A 20,225-nucleotide genomic window follows, 5' to 3' on the forward strand; every position below is an offset into this window, starting at 1 on the left:
AGCTGAGTTTATTTTCCTGCTGTTGAAATGGTGCCTGGGTGATTTTCAGCAGTGTGATGACATCATCTGATTAATATTCAGTCATCAGCCGTCACTGTAAAAAGGGGAAACGTAAGCAAATTACTCTGACTGGTCACAATTAAATGAATAACGTTTGTCAAACTTAATTTATAACCGTTTTCAGTAATGCATTTTGGTATTTAAGGCAGGGGTTCCCAAACTTTTCAGCCCGCGAGCCCCAAAATAACAATGCCAGCGACTCACAACCCCCAATATCCTCTGAGGTGGTTATAAATACTGAAGCCTTGCATGCAATGGCGCGCGCACACCCACACACACCAATAGACCCAAGTCTACTCTTTATTTACTTCTTTAATGTATGCGAGTGCTGTAAATGGGCCAGGAAGTAACCTGCTGTTATGAAATCAATCTGCTGCATCTGACGCCATTGCTGTGTCTTTAATATAATGTAACTACCCCAGGGGTCGCAATCCAATACAACTATTTACTGTAAGCTACTATAGTAACTATATAGCAAACAGTGACTATAAACGGTTATGGATGAAATATGCTAACTCTCATGGTTTAATAAAAATAATTAGATTTTTGGAAATGACCAGGTGACGTCCTCCCCCTTCATTAGAGAGGGGTCTGGCTGCAGACTCGGTGCAGTGCAATCTGAGCTGCATCAAATGCTATTCAATGCGCTCACCTACCCCTCACAGTGACGTCACTCCATTGAGTGCATTGTGTCTGACAATGCATCGCTGAGTGATGCAACCTCAGCTTGCATCATAAAGGCTGCAGCCAGATGCTATTGTTTCATTGTCCTCACTTTGAGAACCGCTGCTTTAGGGTTATCAGGTTTATTTGCGGCGAGTATAAGTATTGTTCACTGTCAATAATGAGCAATACTTTTATTTGCCTACAAAGAAAGTGATATTTTTATATAAACAAGGGAAGGGAATTATTAGTACTGTAATAAAAGTACTTTATTATTATATTCACAGTTTTATATTGAATGATTTGTACTGTATGCACTGTTCCAGTCTTGTTTTTAAAATAAACTACTAAAACCTGTTACACCTTAAATAATATGACAGTTTTCAGTAATAAATTAAGTTTGTCAAATTTATTTTATTTAACTTTAACAAGTCAAACTAATTTAAGTTTTCACTTTGTACAGTGTGAGCTGAAGCACAGTAAGTGAAGTGAGATGATATGCAATAAAAGTGTTTAGTTAATTAGGAAGAGTGATTAAAGCACATTCACTGTCACCCTTCAGTGGGAATATTCACGGGTACTTTCAGGGCTTTGCATTAACTTTTTTGGCCACCAGCCACTGTGGCTAGTACTTTTCCAACATTACTAGCCACTCGCCATTTTCACTAGCCACACTTTTATTGTTGGGAAAATATATTTTATACACATAAATATGACTTTGACATGCTGAAATTACTTGATTAGAGTTTGCGTTATCTCTACATGCCTCCTCATTCATTTCACTTTTTGTGTGTCGTGTATGAGCTTGCTCAATACCCTGCTGAAAAAATCCAGCTTAAACCAGCTGGTTGGCTGGTTTAAGCTGGTCAATCAGGCTGGTTTTAGAGGGGTTTTGGCCACTTCCAGGCTGGTTTCCAGCCATTTCCAGCCTGGTTTTAGCTGGTCAGGCTGGAAAATGACCAGCTTGACCAGCCTAGCCATGATGGGAGCCCAGCCAAAACCAGCTATGTCCAGCTTAAACCAGGCTAGTCAAGCTGGTTTTAGCTGGATTTAGCTGGTCATTTTCCAGCCTGACCAGCTAAAACCAGGCTGGAAATGGCTGGAAACCAGCCTGGAAGTGGCCAAAACCCCTCTAAAACCAGCCTGGTCGACCAGCTAAAACCAGCCAACCAGCCTAGGCTGGTTTAAGCTGGATTTTTTAGCAGGGTAATCATGAGCAGATGGGTCAGGCTTTCATATATTACAATTAGTTTTCATAATTTTTAGAGCCCAAAATGAACAGTTAATCATTTCTTAGCCACATATTTTAAATGTGTGAAAACATGCAAGCTATAGCTGAATACTATACTTTTTATCAAAACACAAAAACAACAAAGAGATATTTCCTAATTATGAGTAACTTTTACATATTGAGACAATACATAGACGAATAGCAGAAAATACTGTTGCAAATTCTTTATGGGACACAGTAAAATTAAAGTGTGATAAAAATTCTTCATAAGTCATTAGGTAACCTTGGGAATTTAGTACCTGTCCCACCAAAAAATTCCCTTTTCAAACCAAATTTTTAAGAACAAGGTTTTATGTTTGTACAAAATATTACAGTTCCAAACATAACATTGGTGTGGGGAGAAGTTATGTTTGTACATCAATTTCTAAGCTAAAAGAGCTTGTTTGTGAAAGGCTGAGAGTTTAATTGGAAGTTAATCTGCTTTATAGTCGCACAACAGCAAGAAAGAAAGACCACCCATCCGATCAAATACACAAATTGCACTAGAGTGTCGCCTCTTGGTGATTCTCATTAATATATACATTAGATGTCGCCTGGCCTGTTGTTGTCTATTGGACGGAATGCGTCAATAGCGCCGCCATCTTGCTACAGGGTAGCGCTCCTTTGAAATGAATGCGGGACCAAGGTACAGTGGAGGACTGTGGCCATCCAAAGCCAGAGATATACACATATGTCTATGATTGGGAGTTTTCCTGGATGTTAGTATGTAATTTTTTTTACTAATTATTAAATTTTTTATTTTACATCACTTTTCTACATTGATGGATCAGTGACCGCAATGGCTTGTGTTTGTGTGTACAGAAATGTACTATCCTCCCTCCCTGTTAAATCTGATCTAATCATGTCCTGAAACACAGCTCCTCTCCTGCTTTCACTGCTCATACTGACGGAGGGAGCGATTCGTTTGTGAATGAATCTCCGTTATGAACGACTCTTTCACTAACGTTAGCCGACAATAATACCAGTTTCTGGCAGCGCAGCATCTCGTTGTCTTATTTCTTTTGCATTGTTTGCTGATTTTATTCAACAAAACTAGCATAAGCCGAGTGTTTAGTGCGAGTTGGAGCTGCTTTGCCGTATGGTGAATGCAGTAAGTGACTGTTATCATCAATAACGTGACCTGATTAGCACAAAAGTTCAGAACATTCAAAAACAGAAAAAAACTGACTATTACCTATGAAATGTTCTGCCTTTGTGCTTTGTTTTCTTTGTTTGCTTGTTACTACACTCGTAGACAGCGCTAAAGTCCCGCATCTTCACGTAATAACACTGTCTTGACTAGTGCGGTTGAATGACATTTGTCCTGGGAGCACTGTACCAATGTGGCGGCGCTACTGACGCATGCTCAGGGTCCCTATGCGATATCTAGTGTATATATTCATGATGTTGATTCAATAAACACGTGATGGTCACGTGTGCGTCGCTCTACCCAGAGTTCTGTGCGCCGCGCATGCTCTCTGTCCTTTTCTCGTCCAGTTGTGGATCGACAAGCATCGCCAATGTAAGGCCCGCGACTATTCTTCTCATTATTCTCGAGTATATAGTCAATAATGTCATTTATCCAGGTTTAGGAGAGTGATGTCGGGTTATATGTGCGCGTAGGTTTCAAAAACAGGAATGAAACCGCCGTAATGAAGAGTTTATAAGCGCGTACGAGCTCCGCGTGTTTGACGGGCGCGCGCACGAGTGTCGGGATCGAGTTTGGTGTAAAACGCAGATTATTCAGCAGATTAATCCATGTTTAACTCAATAACCCTGCGACGATGGCGGACAGAAGATCTTATAGAGCGTCAAACACTGCAGGGGTTATCAGGGAAACCAACAGAAGCTGAATAAAACATCCTTACGACTGACTATAATCCTTATTAAATAATCAAAACTATAAAGATCCAACATAGCTGTAAATGCTGTTTAATTTTCACATATATATTAATATAAAGCCTGTTTAGGTTGATATTCTGTAGGCAAAACAATACAAATGTCTGTAAAGTTTCAAGAAAGAATACACATGTTTTGTACATGTGTGAAAATCTTTTTAAATGTTTATATCAAAGATCACCTGATGCCCTTAATGTAATTGTATTGTTTACAAATTTCTATTATTTACATATATTTTTAAATTACATTTATTGTATGTTTTTATGACGTTTTATGTACAATTGTATGTATTGTAAATTCTTTCTAAAACTACTTTTTGTATGAATATTATATGTTAGGCACTGAGGCTCTGAGAGGTACATAATTACGATTCTCAGGGTTCGTACGGGTGCTGGAAATCCTGGAAAATGTGCTTAAACCTGCTTGAATTTGAAATTTCATTGCTTTCTTAATAATTTGTTATCTTACGGAGTAGTTTTCCTTTAAGCTAAATATTTATTTTGCGCACAATCAAAACCATTTGACAGGTGGGACATTTACCACACAGTTAAAACTGCACCTTAGTCCTAACCTAAAGTAATATTGACAATAATAAAAAGTAATATTGATAAAAGCTTACAAACTGTCGTTTCCATATTTGGTGACGGATTTTCACAATAATTGGAACATTTTCTGACTCTTAAGGATTTAACTTGTTATGTGAACTTTGAATAGCAGTGAACATGAAATATTACGAACGAGAAATCAACTTCAGGTAGACAGAACAAACTCTAAAAGATACTTCATCCAATAACTGAGCTTTCTAAAAAATATAAATATATTTTTACCGTTTTTGGGTGAACTGTCCCAATAATTCTATGCTCCAAAATATTCAGCAATTTAAGTTGAAAGGTCATATCGTGTTTTTTTTAAATAGCACAATGGATTTAAATGTGAATACATGCATACAACATATTTAAACGTAATATACCATGGTTGTTAGGTGCTGAAAAACAGAAATGCACATTGAAAGTGCTTGAAAAGTGCCTGAATTTGAAGTTGGAAAAGGTGTAAGAACCCTGGATTCTCTGTATGTCCTTTACATGTGGTTGAATTGACAATAAAGCTGACTTTGACACATTAAAATGCACTGTTTGACTGAATATACTCGATGCGTGATCTAATAATTGAGGTAAAGTTGGTTATATATTGGCACATTCCTTCATCTGTACAGTCCCTGTATTGTTTACTACACTACTGTGAATATTCGGTCTGTTCAAGTTTGACTTGAAATCAACATTAGCACTGTTTATTTGACTGTGAATAATCTTGTACTCTGAGAATCATCGGCTGATGATAGTATTTAGCAAATAATACCTTTCTGAAATTGCATTAAGGAGAAAGTCTGAATGTGTGAATATTAAACCAACTTTACCCCAATTTTTATATTACACAAGTAGCATATTCAGTCAAACTGTGTGTATTTTAATGTGTCATCAAGTTATCCATGATATAAATATCATCAACAACATTTTTTATACACACAAAAAACATTTATACACTTAATTATACAGCCTTTGAGCCATTAGTATCTTTGCCACTGTTCATTACACCTGGACAGTTTATACAATATATTCCAGGGGTGGGCAAACTCTGTCCTGGAGGGCCGGTGTCCTGCACAGTTGAGCTCCAACACTAATCAAACACACCTGAACATGCTAATCGGTGTCTTCAAGATCACTAGAAATATAAGCAGGTGTGTTTGATTAGAGTTGGAGCTAAAGTGTGCAGGACACCGGCACTCCAGGACCCAGCTTGGCCATTTGCTCATCATTGCAGGCGGAATGAATGAATTTCATTGCTTAATTAAGTGTTTTTCTCTATTTGGTGTTTATTAAAAGCTGCACACATTCATGAAAAAAGATTATCGCTTCAATATTGTGCTTCTGTGGATCATAAATATTATGTAGCTTAAAATAAAGCACAAATTACTTTTTTAGATTTAATATTTATTATTTCATCTCTTATAATTTGTTTTCTGTTTCTAGTTTGCTCCAGAATTTAATGTATACTGTAATGTAAGTGAATTTAATCAGCAGAGAAACTAAGAGTTTTGCGTGTTTACTATTGAAAATGTGCATGTGTGTCCGTTGTATTCTTGTTATTCTTGTAGTTTTGTGTATCTATGATCTAAATATGAACATCAACAATTATTAGACATGTAAAAAACATGTGTACACTCGATTATACATTCTTGAAACTTTGGAGGCATTGGTACCTGCCACTGTCCATCAGACCACTAGATTACACACAGTATATGTTCAGCGTTATATCAGCTCACGGATATATTTTAGTGTAGTTCAGCTCTAAGTGTGCTGTTTAAGTAGCTTTTTTTGTCAGTTTAATGCAATATGTGTGATTTGTGTGTGTTAATGTATATAATGTGTGTGTTGTAGTGCTCATCATGCAGCTGTTTCTGCGCGCTCAGTCTCTTCACACACTCGAGGTCTCCGGAAATGAGACCGTCCGTGACATTAAGGTGAGGCGTGTGTGTGTGTGTGTGTGTGTGTGTGTGTGTTAGGCATAGGCCGGTATAAGATTCTGGCGGTATGATAACCTTGGCTATAGATATCAGGAAGATCACTGCTCTAATATACGCTCTTTTTAAATGTCTGGGTAAAAAACAAAACCTTTTCCCCTTTTGCACACGATATATTTTAATTTTGAGAAACATTTATAATGTTTTGGAGCAGTGAACATGTCAGGCTGAATAACTCAGATGGATTATTGACTTCTGCTGTCTTCATTAGTTTCAAAAACTTTGATTTCTTTACAATTTAAAGCATCTTTGCAGATATTTTTCCTTAAAAAAACACAGAAATGTAAATAAAAATCCTCCTCATACCTCTGGAACGGTATTGCTGACCATTTCGACGGTTTTAAACCTCGATTTCTCCAAACCGCAGTATACGCTGAACACTGTTATCATCCCCTGCCTAGTGTGTATCTGTAGTCATGTTTCTATCCTAATGTGAAGCCAATCATGTCTAAGTTTGCAAAACATCGAACAATCCCACATGTAAAATGTACATCAGCTGAGGAGCTCACTGTAGTATTGGTTACTTAGCAACCAACAGTAAACAAGCCAAGCATAATGGAGTCACGTGGGTGTAATCCTCTCTACTTCAGAGTGTATGTGGCAAATATATATGCGTCCAAAACCCCCTCAAGTGAGGTGAGGATTCAATTTTGATTCAGAATTTGGCATTTCTGTCTGTCGTGTCTCGTGCAATACTTTAATATGTGCATTAACACATTGCTGATCATAATAGTGTTAATAACTCATCTCTAATAACTGATTTATTTCCTCTTTGTCATGATGACAGTAAATAATATTAGACTAGATATTCTTCAAGACGCTAGTGTTCAGCTTAAAGTGACATTTAACCAGTTAAACTCTGTGTGCTCGGTACCGGGGACAAAAGGACGTCATCGGGAGAATAACTATAGGTTTAAGAGGTCTGTCTGCATTAATAACACCCTATGACCTACTGGGTGAAAGCTTAGAATGTCTGTTATCAACTGATGCACATCACTTTAATATTTGTTGTACTGTAACGAAGTTATTTACACTTAATTTACACTCGATGTATAATATCTCAACCCCCCTCCCCGAATATGTACTTTGTTCAGTATGCATTTTTCACACCGCTAATATTAGACACATAATGGCAAGTAATACATCAAATCAAAGCTCTCATTGCCAATAATAAGGATCCATCGTTGGTATAAACTTGTTTTTTGTAAACATAAAAGGAAAATTATTGATCATTTGCTAGCACAGATAGCCAAACAAGCTACATCATCTTTTACATTAGGTTTTTCTCTACAAAATGAGTCAATTTTCAGCGTTTTCTGAGGATGTGTGCATCAGTAAACCCCTGCTGTGTCTTGTAAGTGCCAAACGCAACAAATTAGGGTCATGATATTCCAAAATTCACAAAAATATGATAGCCTCGACCTATCCAGATGAATACATATCACTAGAAAGGTGAGATTCTCGGCTTTATGCTGATGTATCGCAAGCCTTGATCAGCCAATCAGTGACCGAGATATTGCATGACAAACAGGAAGAGAGGTGTCCAAAACAGAGTGCGTACAAGTCAGATCAGACGCAAAAAAGTTATGATTTCCCACCCTTCAGTTGAACTAACATAATTATTGCATACTACATGATAAAAACAAAGTTCTTTTTTCTAGAGTCTCCTGACAAACGCTGGGAACAATCAAAACAGTCTGCAGTTTGATGGAGCATACAGGGCCTGAGTTATACACTTTCTAAATCAGGCTTTACAACAAAAAAACTAAAAGCGGTTTGTGTTGAGGTGGTTCATCATAGGACAGACGACATGTATAATAATATTTATCACTTTCAGCAGTTCTTTTTGTAATTTCAAAGGGTTTTCTGTAAAATTACATTGAGATATGGCATTTATTATACTGTATGAGGGTATGGGGAGACTTCAAAAATAGGTAGGCGGAAATAAAATAAAAAATGGCATTTTTCCTCCTCGCAGTTGGAATGGAATTATTCTCACATAAATTATTATAAAGAAAAAAATCCTTTTTCCTGTGTTTGCTGACACCTGCTGGAAAGAAATAAAACTGTTTCCAGGGTGCTGCAACTCTCCAATACTGATTTGCACATTTCCAAACTTCAGTATATATATTTAAAAAAAGCGCCTTTTTGTGTGTTTATTATAACACAGACAATATACACAACAATTGTTTTCCATTTCAACTGTATTTTATGAAATTTCAAAGGGTTTCCTTTCAAATGATACCAAACTTTTGTATTTACACCACTGCATGTGGGTATGGGAAGCTTTTTAAATCGGAAGGCCAAATTCAGGCGGAGTTACCCCAAATAGGGTAATTAGGCAAGTCATTGTATAACAGTGGTGTGTTCAAATAATTTTGACTTGTTCTGGAAGTAATGTGTGTGTTACGATATGTCATATCTGTTCTGTTCTTTGTATTTGATATATTGTGTGTGTGTGTGTGTGTGTGTGTTCAGGCCCATGTGGAGGCTCTGGAGGGAGTGTGTGTGGAGGATCAGCTCCTCCTGCTGTCTGGAGCTCCTCTGCAGGACGACTCCACGCTGCTGAACTGCGGCATCACTGAGTTCTGCACACTCGAGGTGTCTGGCAGACTGCTGGGAGGTAAACACACATATACACACACACACACACACACACACACAAAGAGGGGTTGTAGAGTGAAGCTGAAGCTGTGGTCAGTGCAGTGTTGTCGGTGCTCTGTCTGCTTGTCTCCTCCTGCTGTTCATCTTCACTGATCTTCAGTGGAGCAGAGTGAAGCTTCACCAGCAGAGGAACAGCACAGCACATCCTGCACACACACTGCATTATGGGGACACAGCGCAGTTCAGAAGAGGACAGAGTGCTGCTGTGTGTCTGTGAGCGAGACAGCAGGTGTGTGTGATGATTGAGAGCCGCGGTGTCCAGAGTCATGTCAGCAAACCACCAAGAAGAAGAAGCAGATCCAGCAGGAGGAGCTGTGGAGGCCGGAGGAAGCTGAAAGAGCTGATAACCCTGATTTACCCAGAACACATCAGAGCACAGCGGCCCGACTCACTGCAGCATGACATGTGCAGCTCCACTCTCCTGTGTCCTGCAGAACTGCTCTCTGGAGCTCCACCGGGTCAACATACATGAGCCAAACCTCTGCTCACTCCTGCCCATGCTGAACGCCGGCCTCAGTGGAGGAGCGGTGGAGATCTGGAGCTGTGGACGATGTGGAGCATGTGCTGTTCTCTGATGATCCAGCTTCACTGTCTTTCCCACATCCGGGAGAGTCACGGTGTGGAGAAGCCCCACAGGAGCGGCCCACCCAGACTGCTGATGCCCAGAGTCAAGCATGGGGGAGACTGATGTTCTGGGCTCAATATCACAGCGTTCACTAGACCATTACTGCTGCTAGATGGGTGCTGGGTCACTGCCAAGGACTACTGACCCATTCTGGAGGAGCATGTGACCCAATGGGTCAAACATTGTACCCTGGAGGTGGTGGTGTGTATCAAGATGATAATGCAGCAATACACACAGCAGGACTGGAGACAGAGTGCTCTGAACAGTGAAGTTGAACATCTCCCATGGCCTGCACAGTACCCTGAACTAAACATTATTGAGCACTTTGGGCTGTTTTGGAGGAGTGAGTCAGGACAGGTTTTCCTCCAGCAGCATCAGTAATGACCATCAGTAATGACACAACCCCTCAATCACTACACCAGCTGATGATGTAATGAGGAGGAGGAGCTACAGCAGACTGATCAACTACTGTCCTCAAACACCAGGGGCCTCATGTATCAACGCTGCGTACGCACAAAAACTTTGCGTACGCCAGGTTTCACGCTCAGAATCGCTCACGTTTGGATTTACTAACAATGAACTGAACGTGGGAATGTGCGCAGCTCCACGGCAGCTTTCTGGCTGGCGTACGCACATTTTTTGTGCGTGTCTGTTTTATTTCCATTGGCGACTCCTAGAGGCAGTTGTGTTAAATTCCTCTCTACAAAGTGTCTGAGCCTTGCAATGGCAGCTGTATGAGACGGGTTCATATAGTAGGTATGTAAGATTTCCATACCATACAGTTGACCAGCTAAACATTAAAGCACAATTTGCAGCGGTCGCCTGTTTTCCCAATGTAATCTGAGCTATCTACTGCACGCACATTGCTATAAAGACACTATCTGAAGATAAATTTGCATGCGTGAATCAGAAACATTTCCATTCAATAAATGTGCAAATAAAATATGATGCACAAACTTATTAATGATTCCTACTTGTCTTTCTCGTGATAAATAGTGGGCAAAATCTGATGTGTAGCGGGAAAAAAAGAAGAAAGAATTCATCAGACGCTGGATTCGAACCGAGTTAGTGCTCGAACGTGTCAGTATATGATCATATGCTTCTTATGAGGTGCGCCACTGAGACTGCTAAGGGTGCTGCAACAGTTTACAGATATAAACCACACTATTTCTTTTGTAAATGCACTCAGTGCGATGTTCAGACCCAACTGTGTTAACCGCATCAGCTAAACTCTCCCACTCTATTTTTTTCTTTTGTTGTTAATTCCGGAGAACAAACTTGCAAATAACACCGCTTTTCTCCGGTCTACCTCCGAAAGCAGCACCTCCAATTCACATTCTGTTCAAAGTTTCTCTTTTTGTTTGATTTTGCCGTTGCTTTTTCGTTGGGTTTTGCCATTAGCATAGTCATTAGCATATTCATACGGGGGAGGAGGCAGGGAGGGGTTTTGCGCTCGTGCATGTTGCGCTCAGTTTCACGTTCATTCGGATGTACAAAAGAATATGCGTGAGATTCGGCGTACGCAGTGTTTCATACATCTGAAATTTTTTCTGCGTACGCACATTTACAGCTTTGTGCGTACGCAATGTTTTAGTAAGATTTCCACGCAAGTCTTCGTACATGAGGCCCCAGGCCTTCAGTCTCAAGTGTCCAACTCCTGTGTGTGTGTGTGTGTGTGTGTGTGTGTAAATGCACAGCCTGATATGTCCCCTAACTTTCGGAGGGAAACACTAGCTGCCAGTCTTTCTGTTGGTCATCGCTCATGGACGTCCTGAATTTGACATTTGGACATTATCAGTGAATTTGCCATGTGGTGTAGAGTGGGAACACTGTTTTTTTGCACGTATTTCTGAGATGCTTGTGTGTGTGTGTTCAGGTAAAGTCCACGGCTCTCTGGCTCGCGCTGGTAAAGTAAGAGGACAGACGCCTAAGGTAAGTCCCGTCTGCAGTGCTGTGATCTTCAGCTCACTGCGTTTACTACGGTTTCAACTCTAAAAGAGATACAGCTGTGGGGTTGGGGTACATGTAAAGCACGCTTAATGGGTAATTTAATAAGTAATATGAATAAGCCTCTGTATAATTACTGTTATTATTAAAATACAGCCATTACAGGCATTGATTAAATACAAAGTAATGGGTAATTTAACAAGTAATATGAATAATTTTCGTTATAGTTAGGGCCTTTAACATCAGCGGTAGACGCTTAAATTGATTAAAATGCAATTAATTGGTGATTTCATTCGTGATTATTAATAATTCTTGTTAAATTTAGTTTTCACATTACTGTGAAGGATAAAGGATGATGAAATACAATTAATTGGTCATTTATAAATGAATAGTTCTCGATATAATTACTGTTTTGACATTACTGTGAGGGATAAACATTAATAAAATACAATTTGTTGCATAATTTAATAAATAGTATTAATATTTCTCAGTGTAATTGCCAGTTTTTACATTACTGTGATGGGTAGGTGTTTGTAAAATACAGTATAATTGGTAATTTAATAAATAATGCAAATAACTCTCGTTATAATTACTGTTTTCACATTACTGTGAGGGATAAATGGTAAGAAATACGTTTTAATGGTCAACTTAATAAATAATATACGTAATTATTATTATCACGGTTGGGGTAGGCGTTAAGAAAACACAATGTAATTTAATAAGTCATGTACATTTTGTTAATACCGTTTTTACATTACTGTGAGAAATAAACGATAATAAAATACAATTTGATGAGTACATTAATAAATAATGATTAAAAAATTAAGATTTATTTTTGCCTTTATTAGATAGGACAGTAATGAGACAGGAAGCGAAGTTGGAGGGGAGGGGGGGAGTAGGGTTGGGAAATATCCTCGAGCCAGGAATCAAACTCGGAACGCCCTGACGTGCTACTGCACCATATGTCAGCGCGCTAACCACTAGGCAATTGCGCTGACAATAATATAAATATTTATTTCTTATAATTATAGTTTTTACAGTACTGTGAGGGCTAGGCGTTAATAAAAATACATGTTATGGGTAATTTAATAATGTAAATTTGTCATAATTACTGTTTTTACATTACTGTGAGGTGTAGATGTTAATAAAATACAAATTGAATCTGCAGTTTAATAATATATATAATACTGGATATAATCACCGTTTTATATTACCGTGAGGGTTAAAATAAAATGCAATTAACGTGTAATTTAATACAAATTTTAATAGTTATTAACTTTCGTAACTTTAACAAGCGTTTCTTCCTCGCTCGGCCTGCAGGTGGACAAACAGGAGAAGAAGAAGAAGAAGACCGGCCGTGCCAAACGCCGCATTCAGTACAACCGGCGCTTCGTCAACGTGGTGCCGACCTTCGGCAAGAAGAAGGGGCCGAACGCAAACTCCTAAACCAATGATTTACTCTGAGATCTGAACACTCTCGTAAAATAAAGGTTCTTCAGGAGCTCAACACCTGTCTGCGCTCTTATTTCACATGTACAGAAACATTCGTGAGCTGTGTGAAATTTAAATAACGTTTTTTAGGAGTTTTTATCAGTATGTAAACATATTTATAATCGAGTGTCTCTGAAACACTGACGCAACTCACATGTAGAAGAGATGAGCCTGATGTGTAAACATCTACAGTTTGCAGTTTGTCTTTTCCGCCTAAACGGACTTTTTGTTTTCTTTTCTTACTTCAGTTACTCATCAAATCTTCTGACCAATCAAATGCTATAGTGTATGACATGCCCCGCCCCTTATGGGCTGTTCATTTGTTGTGCTTGAGCTCAACCGCTCTCACAGGCAGAGCTGTGGGACAAACACACTATTAGCTGCTTATTTGTTAAGGGAGGGGCTACTCTATGCCCCGCCCCTTTTCCTTGTTTCAGTTGAGATTACATCAAACACAATAAAAATTGCACATTTCACTGGATTTTTAACATAAATAAAACAAACATTTGGGAAACAAAATTAAAACTAGATTTTACGTTTTAACTGTTAAATGGATTAAAGTCACGTAATGTTCTCGGGATTCCCACATATGATTTTGTTTCTGGAATATTCATTTAAGGTTAGTTGAACAGCGCTTTTTAAAAGCCAAACATGTAAACAAAATGTACATTTAAGAGCATCCCTAACAAAATGACCACTCAGAAGACGCTGGATGCCCTTGTTTTTTTTTCATTTATTTTTTAAATCAGAGGTAAATGATTAATTTTTGTGCTTGTAATGGCATTTAAATTCATAAAAAATATTTTAAAGCTCAAATGTTTTAAATTGTTTACCTCACTTGAAAAAATAATTATGAATTGGATTTTAAATCGGACTTTATATATAATATTTATAACAAATATTTGCATGACTTTTTTTTCCGACTGATCCTTATTTTCATTGTTAGACTCGCTTTTACTCAGTTTAAAAATGAACTTTGCACATTTGGGTTATTTGTGGACTCACTTTTATTTAAGGACGCACTATTTGAAGTACCGACACAAGCAACAGGCCACGCCCCTTTTCAACGCGTTTGAAAAGGTTTAGCACATAATATGTAAAAAAAAAAAAAGACTAAATGGGTCTAAATTACTCTTGTTAAAATCCAAAATAGTTGTTTAATAAAGTTCACAAATGAACAGTATTTTTATAAACTAACGTTAACTATATATATATATATATATATATATATATATATATATATATATATATATATATATATATAGTAAATGTATTATTCATAAGTTGGTGGTTCATTCCGCTGTGGTGACCCCTGAAGAAGGAATTAAGCTGAATGAAAATGAATGTATTAATAGTGTTAGCAACAAAATTTTTATTGCTGTGATTATAATATCAGCTTCAAAACTAAGAATAAAAGGTATAAATTAAGATATTAAAAGGGCAGGCGGGAGTTCACCTGTTGACAGAGAGAGAGATTGTAATGGGACTGGTGGAGCATTATTGACAGGCACACTGTAGCTACTAGTCGATCTTTGCTTACTCCAGACTTCAGAATCCTACAGTGACTCAGCAGCTGCTCATATCTGCTGCTGGTTGATGTATCTCCTACACGGCCTTCCTCTCTCGAGAAAACCCGCAGACGCATGTGTTTCTGCCAAGTGTGCCGCAAGCCTACGTTTGAGTGAAGGTTTCGGCCGTTAGATCGCCCCCTGGGGGCTGGCTGCAGTACAAGTTATAAAGCCCGCCTCCTCCGTGTTAATGAAGGAGACTTGAGCCCAAATAAAAAAAAATATTACACTTGCAATAAAATGTCCCGAAAGATAGTTCTGGTCGATTAAGGCACTGGTTATTGTGCTGAAATAGGTGCAGATCTTCATTTTTGTAAACAGTTTGTTTTTAGCAGTAATTTAATGCTGGGCGTGTCATCGTGATTGACAGCTGTGATTGACAGTTTCTCAAAGCGCGGCGTCTGAGCTTTTGCAGGAGACTGAAGTAGACTGAAATGTTATTATTCGATTTCTGTGTTATTTTACCATGACAAAATGAGTTCAGCAGTAAACTATAGTTTCTGACATACATGATCCTGGTGGAACACTGTTTATTCGCTAAGTTCAGGGCTTTTTTCGGGCATTATTAGTTTGCTGATACACGCCTAGCCACCCAGATAGCAAAACACAGTTCCGGCTAGATTCTCGCCTGCCGGAGACTTATCTCTTAGAGCTCAGACTGACTAATGTTACCTCTGCTGGACCTACTCCGGATGCCTGGACTCACTACCCGATTCCAGCCCGAGTCAATCGAGCCAGATGCGGCGGCCGAGCGAGCAGGCGCTGCCGCATGCGAGCCGGAATCAGCCCGCGACGCCGCGAGTAAGTTGTGCGCTGCGGCCTGGAGCTGGCGCGATTGAATATATAAAACCCTCATATTTGTTAACGTTATTACATCCATTTGTGTTGATATGACAGCAAACGCATGCTGAGAAGTTTGGGGGGCGTAGTTGATTTTACATAAAGCGTTTGATTGGAAGCTCGACTCTGCTCATTTTAGCGGCTCCTCCTCTGGCTCCATCAGACAGTCCTTCTGCGCATGTCTGGCTCCAATTTCAGCAGTCTTTTGCGACAGTTTGTGCCCGTCAAGCAGGCGTTTTGCCCTCAAGGCGTTCAATGGGAAAAAGGGCTGTCGCGTCGTCCATATTTTTTACAGTCATTGGTTTCTGCAGTGGGTCTGCGTCTGGCTCTGAGGGCTGTTTTATTTAAACCAGGCATTTTTTAAACTCGGCCGGCCCCGCCCCCCCGACGTCAAATGACGCCACTGATCAGGCGGTTTTCTGGACAGGAAGCGCAGTAAAATATGCACAAACTCCTCGGTTGGACGCGCTGGAATCATTCATCACGCTGCAAACATCACATCTGAACTATTTAAACGAGGTAAACACTACAAAACCAAGATTCTCAATGGCGTCCATTTTATTTAAAACGACTTGGGCGATTATACTACGGCGAAGGTCTTTATGAATATTAATTAGGTCACGCGGCTTTTGTTGGAATTAATAATTTGACTGCAAGGAGACCGCGTTAATACGTACATAAATCTGATATATTTATTTTGTGTAACGAATATTAACAAAGTCCTACTTAAAATTGAGCAAAGCTCAGTGTGTTTGAATATTAAACGGGTGATGACGCAGCCGCTCTCCCGCCAATCACACAAGCGCGCGTCATGAATATTAAAAGCAGAGCCTTCGCCGTAGTAGATTCAGGGAGCACGAATGTCAAATAGCGCAGTGCGCCTGAGCGAGAAACAGAGGAAGTGGCGGCTGAAGGTCCGCACCTTTTCCGGTAACGGAAACACCGACAGCAGCAGCAGCGCGACCGGAGAGGCGAGTGGGACTGAACCGAGCCCGGTGTGCGCGAGGGGGCCGATAAATGAGGTAAAGCCGCCCGTACAGTGAGCGTTACGGTTAACAGAGGAAAGTAGAGGCGCAAAGTTAAGCTGTGTGTGTGTGTGTGTCTGTTTCTGTGTGTGTGTGTGTCTGTATGTATGTTTGTATGTATGTGTGTGCGTGTGTCTTCCAGGGCCAGAAGAGGCCGGTCGGCATGAATATCTGAGGGAATGTACAGCGGCCGGAAACGCGGAGCTCCAGGCGGAAGTCCGACAGAACGTGCCGGATCCGCGCACCGGAAGACGGCTTCAGAGCTTCTCCACCCGTGGGCTTCTTCTCTATGCACCTTCATTACCACACACTCTCTATAAACACATCGGAAAAGCGACTAAGTCTTGCACTCCCCAGTCATTTCTGTATTTTTTTTATTTCAACGTTTTCGAAGTTTATCGTGATTTATGCCCAGCCAACACCATGGGGAAGATGCTTTCCAAGATCTTCGGCAACAAGGAGATGAGAATATTGATGCTCGGACTTGACGCCGCCGGAAAGACAACGATTCTGTACAAACTCAAACTGGGCCAGTCGGTTACGACCATCCCGACGGTGGGCTTCAATGTAGAGACTGTCACGTATAAAAACGTCAAGTTTAACGTTTGGGACGTCGGCGGTCAGGATAAGATCCGTCCTCTATGGCGGCACTACTACACCGGCACGCAGGGCCTGATTTTCGTAGTGGACTGTGCGGATCGTGACCGCATCGATGAGGCTCGGCAGGAGCTGCACCGCATTATCAACGATCGTGAGATGCGCGACGCCATTATCCTCATCTTCGCCAACAAACAAGACCTTCCAGACGCCATGAAGCCTCATGAGATACAGGAGAAGCTGGGCCTGACGCGCATCCGAGATCGCAACTGGTACGTTCAGCCGTCTTGCGCTACAACCGGCGACGGACTCTACGAAGGGCTCACCTGGCTCACGTCCAACTACAAATCCTAACGCCAATGAAAACCCACGCAAACTAGAAGCAATTAACCAATAACTTTCTTTCGTTTCGTTTGATTTGATCGCCATCATGTAACGCGATATTTCTATTGTTACGTCTGAATGTGGAGTGTTACTTTCGTCCTTCGTGTCTGGAGATGCGGAAAATGGCAGCTTGTTTGTTTACCTCTGTGCCATCACATTTAACGAATGTACGGAGAGCGGCGAAAAAAACGCAACAATAAACGCCAAGCAGAAAAACGTCTCGTTTTCCATGAAGGAGCGTTTGCTTTCATTTCAGCCCAGCTTCACAGAGCTGCTCCGGCTGTGGATTTGGGCTATTCAGTTTGATTTTTATTATTAATTATTTTGACTAATATATATTCATGTTAACCCGTCAGGATTCTGTTTAAGACTCTCCTCAAACTGCACAAATCACACCGAGCCTCTTTTCCACTTTATTTTTCTCCTCAAACGACATTAACGATGAATATTATCTTTTGTTAATTTGACTTTATTTGTTATGCTGAAGAAATAATAAAATCTATATCTCTATCCATGACGGCTGTCTGTTCTTGCCGAGTGTTAACCATGACGTCAGTGTTTTAGTGTTAAAGTTCACTACAGATCTCGAAACAGCGTTTATATGGAGCCAGATCAGTCTCAAAAAATAATACATTTACAAAATAAAATTGATACACCACTCCAATTTACAAAATTGCAAAACGCAGTTAGTAAATACACTAATTCAATTTCACACAATTCGTAGTGTCAAAACGCAGTTGGTAAATATGCAAACCAAGTTTGTAAACTCAAAACACAATTTGTAAATTAAAATAAATAGTTCATAACTATGCAAATCAAATTTGTAAATTCAAAACATAATTAGTAATGTCAACGCAGTTAGTAAAAATGCAAATCTAGTTCGTAAATTCTGAACAATTCGTAAATAAAAAAAACACTTCATAAATATGCAAATCCAGTTCGTAATTCAAAACACAATTTGTAAATAAATAAAAAAAGTTCATAAGTATGCAAATCCAGTTCGTAAATTCAAAACAATTCGTAATTAAAAAAAAACTGTTTATAAATATGCAAATCCATTCAGTAAATTCAAAACACAATTTGTAGTGTCAAAACGCAGTTGGTAAAATGTGCAAATCTAATTCGTCAATTCAAAACACAATTCGTTAATTAAAAAAACAGTTCATAAATATGCAAATTCACTTCAGAAATTCAAAACACAATTTTTAATTCGCGAATTCAATTTGGAAATTCAAAATACAATTCATAAATGCACACATCCAATTAATTTGTGGAATATTTAAATTTATAATTTGTGTATTTATGAAATGTTTGGAATTTATGAGTTGGATTTTGTAAATATGTGTTGTATTGAGAAATAATGTATCAATTTTTGCAAATATATATTATTTTTGAGAATGATTTGACTCCACATTTCCGCTATTTTCACACAGATATTCTGTAATACGGATGTTAAGTAGATCTAAACGAGTCTTAAAGGGACAGTTTACCAGATAAAGATGAGTTCAAGATGAACTAAAGAAAACAGCAGCCATTGACATCCATAGTAGAAATCCAAACTTCAGTGGAGGTCAGTAGTTGTTTCCTCAGTGTATCTTCATCTGTGTTCAACAGGAAAAAGAAAATCACACAGGTCAGAGTAAGTGCCAGATGAGGAAATGAGGACAGATTAACATGTTTTAGTGTGAACCGCCCCTTTAAATGCAGGCTTGGCCAATGACTGAGCTCTAATTTGAATATTTAATGACCGGATCTCCTCCTGAACACACACGTCTGCTTTGTGTTTAACTCAAATCAAAAGTGAAAGCTTTTGCTACCGGTGAGTGTGATGTGTTCATTTTCTGGAGTGAACTGCCCCTTTAAATTCTTTTGACTGACTGATTGGTTGAAAGCATATTAATAACAGGTAAAGTTTGATGTTTGGCTCATCTTTAGTAATTAAAAACAGGCAGAATCATATTCATATACATTCTAAGCTATATTTATTACATTTGGCTCCCTGGAGCACAAAATCTGCCTTAAGTTGTAGAAATGGCCAACAGGACATTTGAGCCAAAATTATTTATTCTGGTGCCAAAGATTAGGATATTAAGTAGGTCATATTTCATAGATATTGTGTACTTTTCTTTCGTGTAAATATATATATATTCTTAATTTTTGATGAGTGTTATGCATGGCTAAGAGCATATTTTAATTTGAGCAATTTTAAATGGGATTTTCTCAATATTTACATTTTCAGAGGAATTCGGATTCTGAATGGGTTTGCACAGTGGCTCAGTGGTTAGCACAGTGGCCTCACAGCAAGAAGGTCACTGGTTTGAGTCTCGGCTGGGTCAGTTGGTGTTTCTGTGTGGAGTTTGCATGTTCTCCCCGTGTTGGCGTGGGTTTCCTACAGGTGCTCCGGTTTCCCCCACAGTCCAAACACATGCACTATAGGGGAACTGATCAACTACACTGGCCGTTATGTGTGTGTGGGGGTGTTTCCCAGTACTGGGTTGCAGCTGTAAGGGCGTCTGCTGTGTAAAGCGCATGCAGAATGAGTTGTCAGTTCATTCCACTGTGGCGACCCCTGATAAATAAAGGGACTAAGCTGAAGGAAAATAAATGACGATTC

General features: G+C 39.3%; 2 protein-coding genes and 1 long non-coding RNA gene across 3 annotated transcripts; 2 read left to right on the forward strand and 1 right to left on the reverse strand.

Moving 5' to 3' along the window:
- Positions 1-3,477: 3,477 nt before the first annotated feature.
- LOC141379485 (uncharacterized) lies at positions 3,478-6,334 on the reverse strand. Its single transcript, XR_012396249.1, has 2 exons — positions 5,668-6,334; positions 3,478-5,484 (listed from the first exon to the last, which is right to left on the reverse strand). It is a non-coding gene; the product is annotated as an uncharacterized lncRNA (long non-coding RNA).
- On the forward strand, positions 3,502-13,213 carry faua (FAU ubiquitin like and ribosomal protein S30 fusion a). Its single transcript, NM_200737.1, has 5 exons — positions 3,502-3,515; positions 6,328-6,410; positions 8,949-9,093; positions 11,636-11,691; positions 13,027-13,213. The coding sequence occupies exons 2-5, from the start codon at positions 6,336-6,338 to the stop codon at positions 13,150-13,152; spliced, it is 402 nt and encodes a 133-aa protein (NP_957031.1). The 5' UTR covers positions 3,502-3,515; positions 6,328-6,335; the 3' UTR covers positions 13,153-13,213.
- A 3,326-nt stretch (positions 13,214-16,539) lies between these two features.
- On the forward strand, positions 16,540-18,128 carry arf6a (ADP-ribosylation factor 6a). Its single transcript, NM_199993.1, is given in 2 exon segments — positions 16,540-16,627; positions 16,773-18,128. A coding segment is annotated over 1 exon segment (528 nt). The 5' UTR covers positions 16,540-16,627; positions 16,773-17,053; the 3' UTR covers positions 17,582-18,128.
- Positions 18,129-20,225: the final 2,097 nt, after the last annotated feature.

The sequence above is a fragment of the Danio rerio genome, chromosome 20, assembly GCF_049306965.1.
Source record: "Danio rerio strain Tuebingen ecotype United States chromosome 20, GRCz12tu, whole genome shotgun sequence".
Classification (NCBI taxonomy): Eukaryota; Metazoa; Chordata; class Actinopteri; order Cypriniformes; family Danionidae; genus Danio; species Danio rerio.

Coding starts and splice junctions, on each gene's coding strand:
- faua (NM_200737.1), top strand. CDS start 6,336: ATGCAGCTGTTTCTGCGCGCTCAGTCTCTTCACACACTCGAGGTCTCC. Junction 6,411..8,948: donor AGACCGTCCGTGACATTAAG/GTGAGGCGTGTG, acceptor GTGTGTGTTCAG/GCCCATGTGGAGGCTCTGGA. Junction 11,692..13,026: donor TAAGAGGACAGACGCCTAAG/GTAAGTCCCGTC, acceptor CTCGGCCTGCAG/GTGGACAAACAGGAGAAGAA.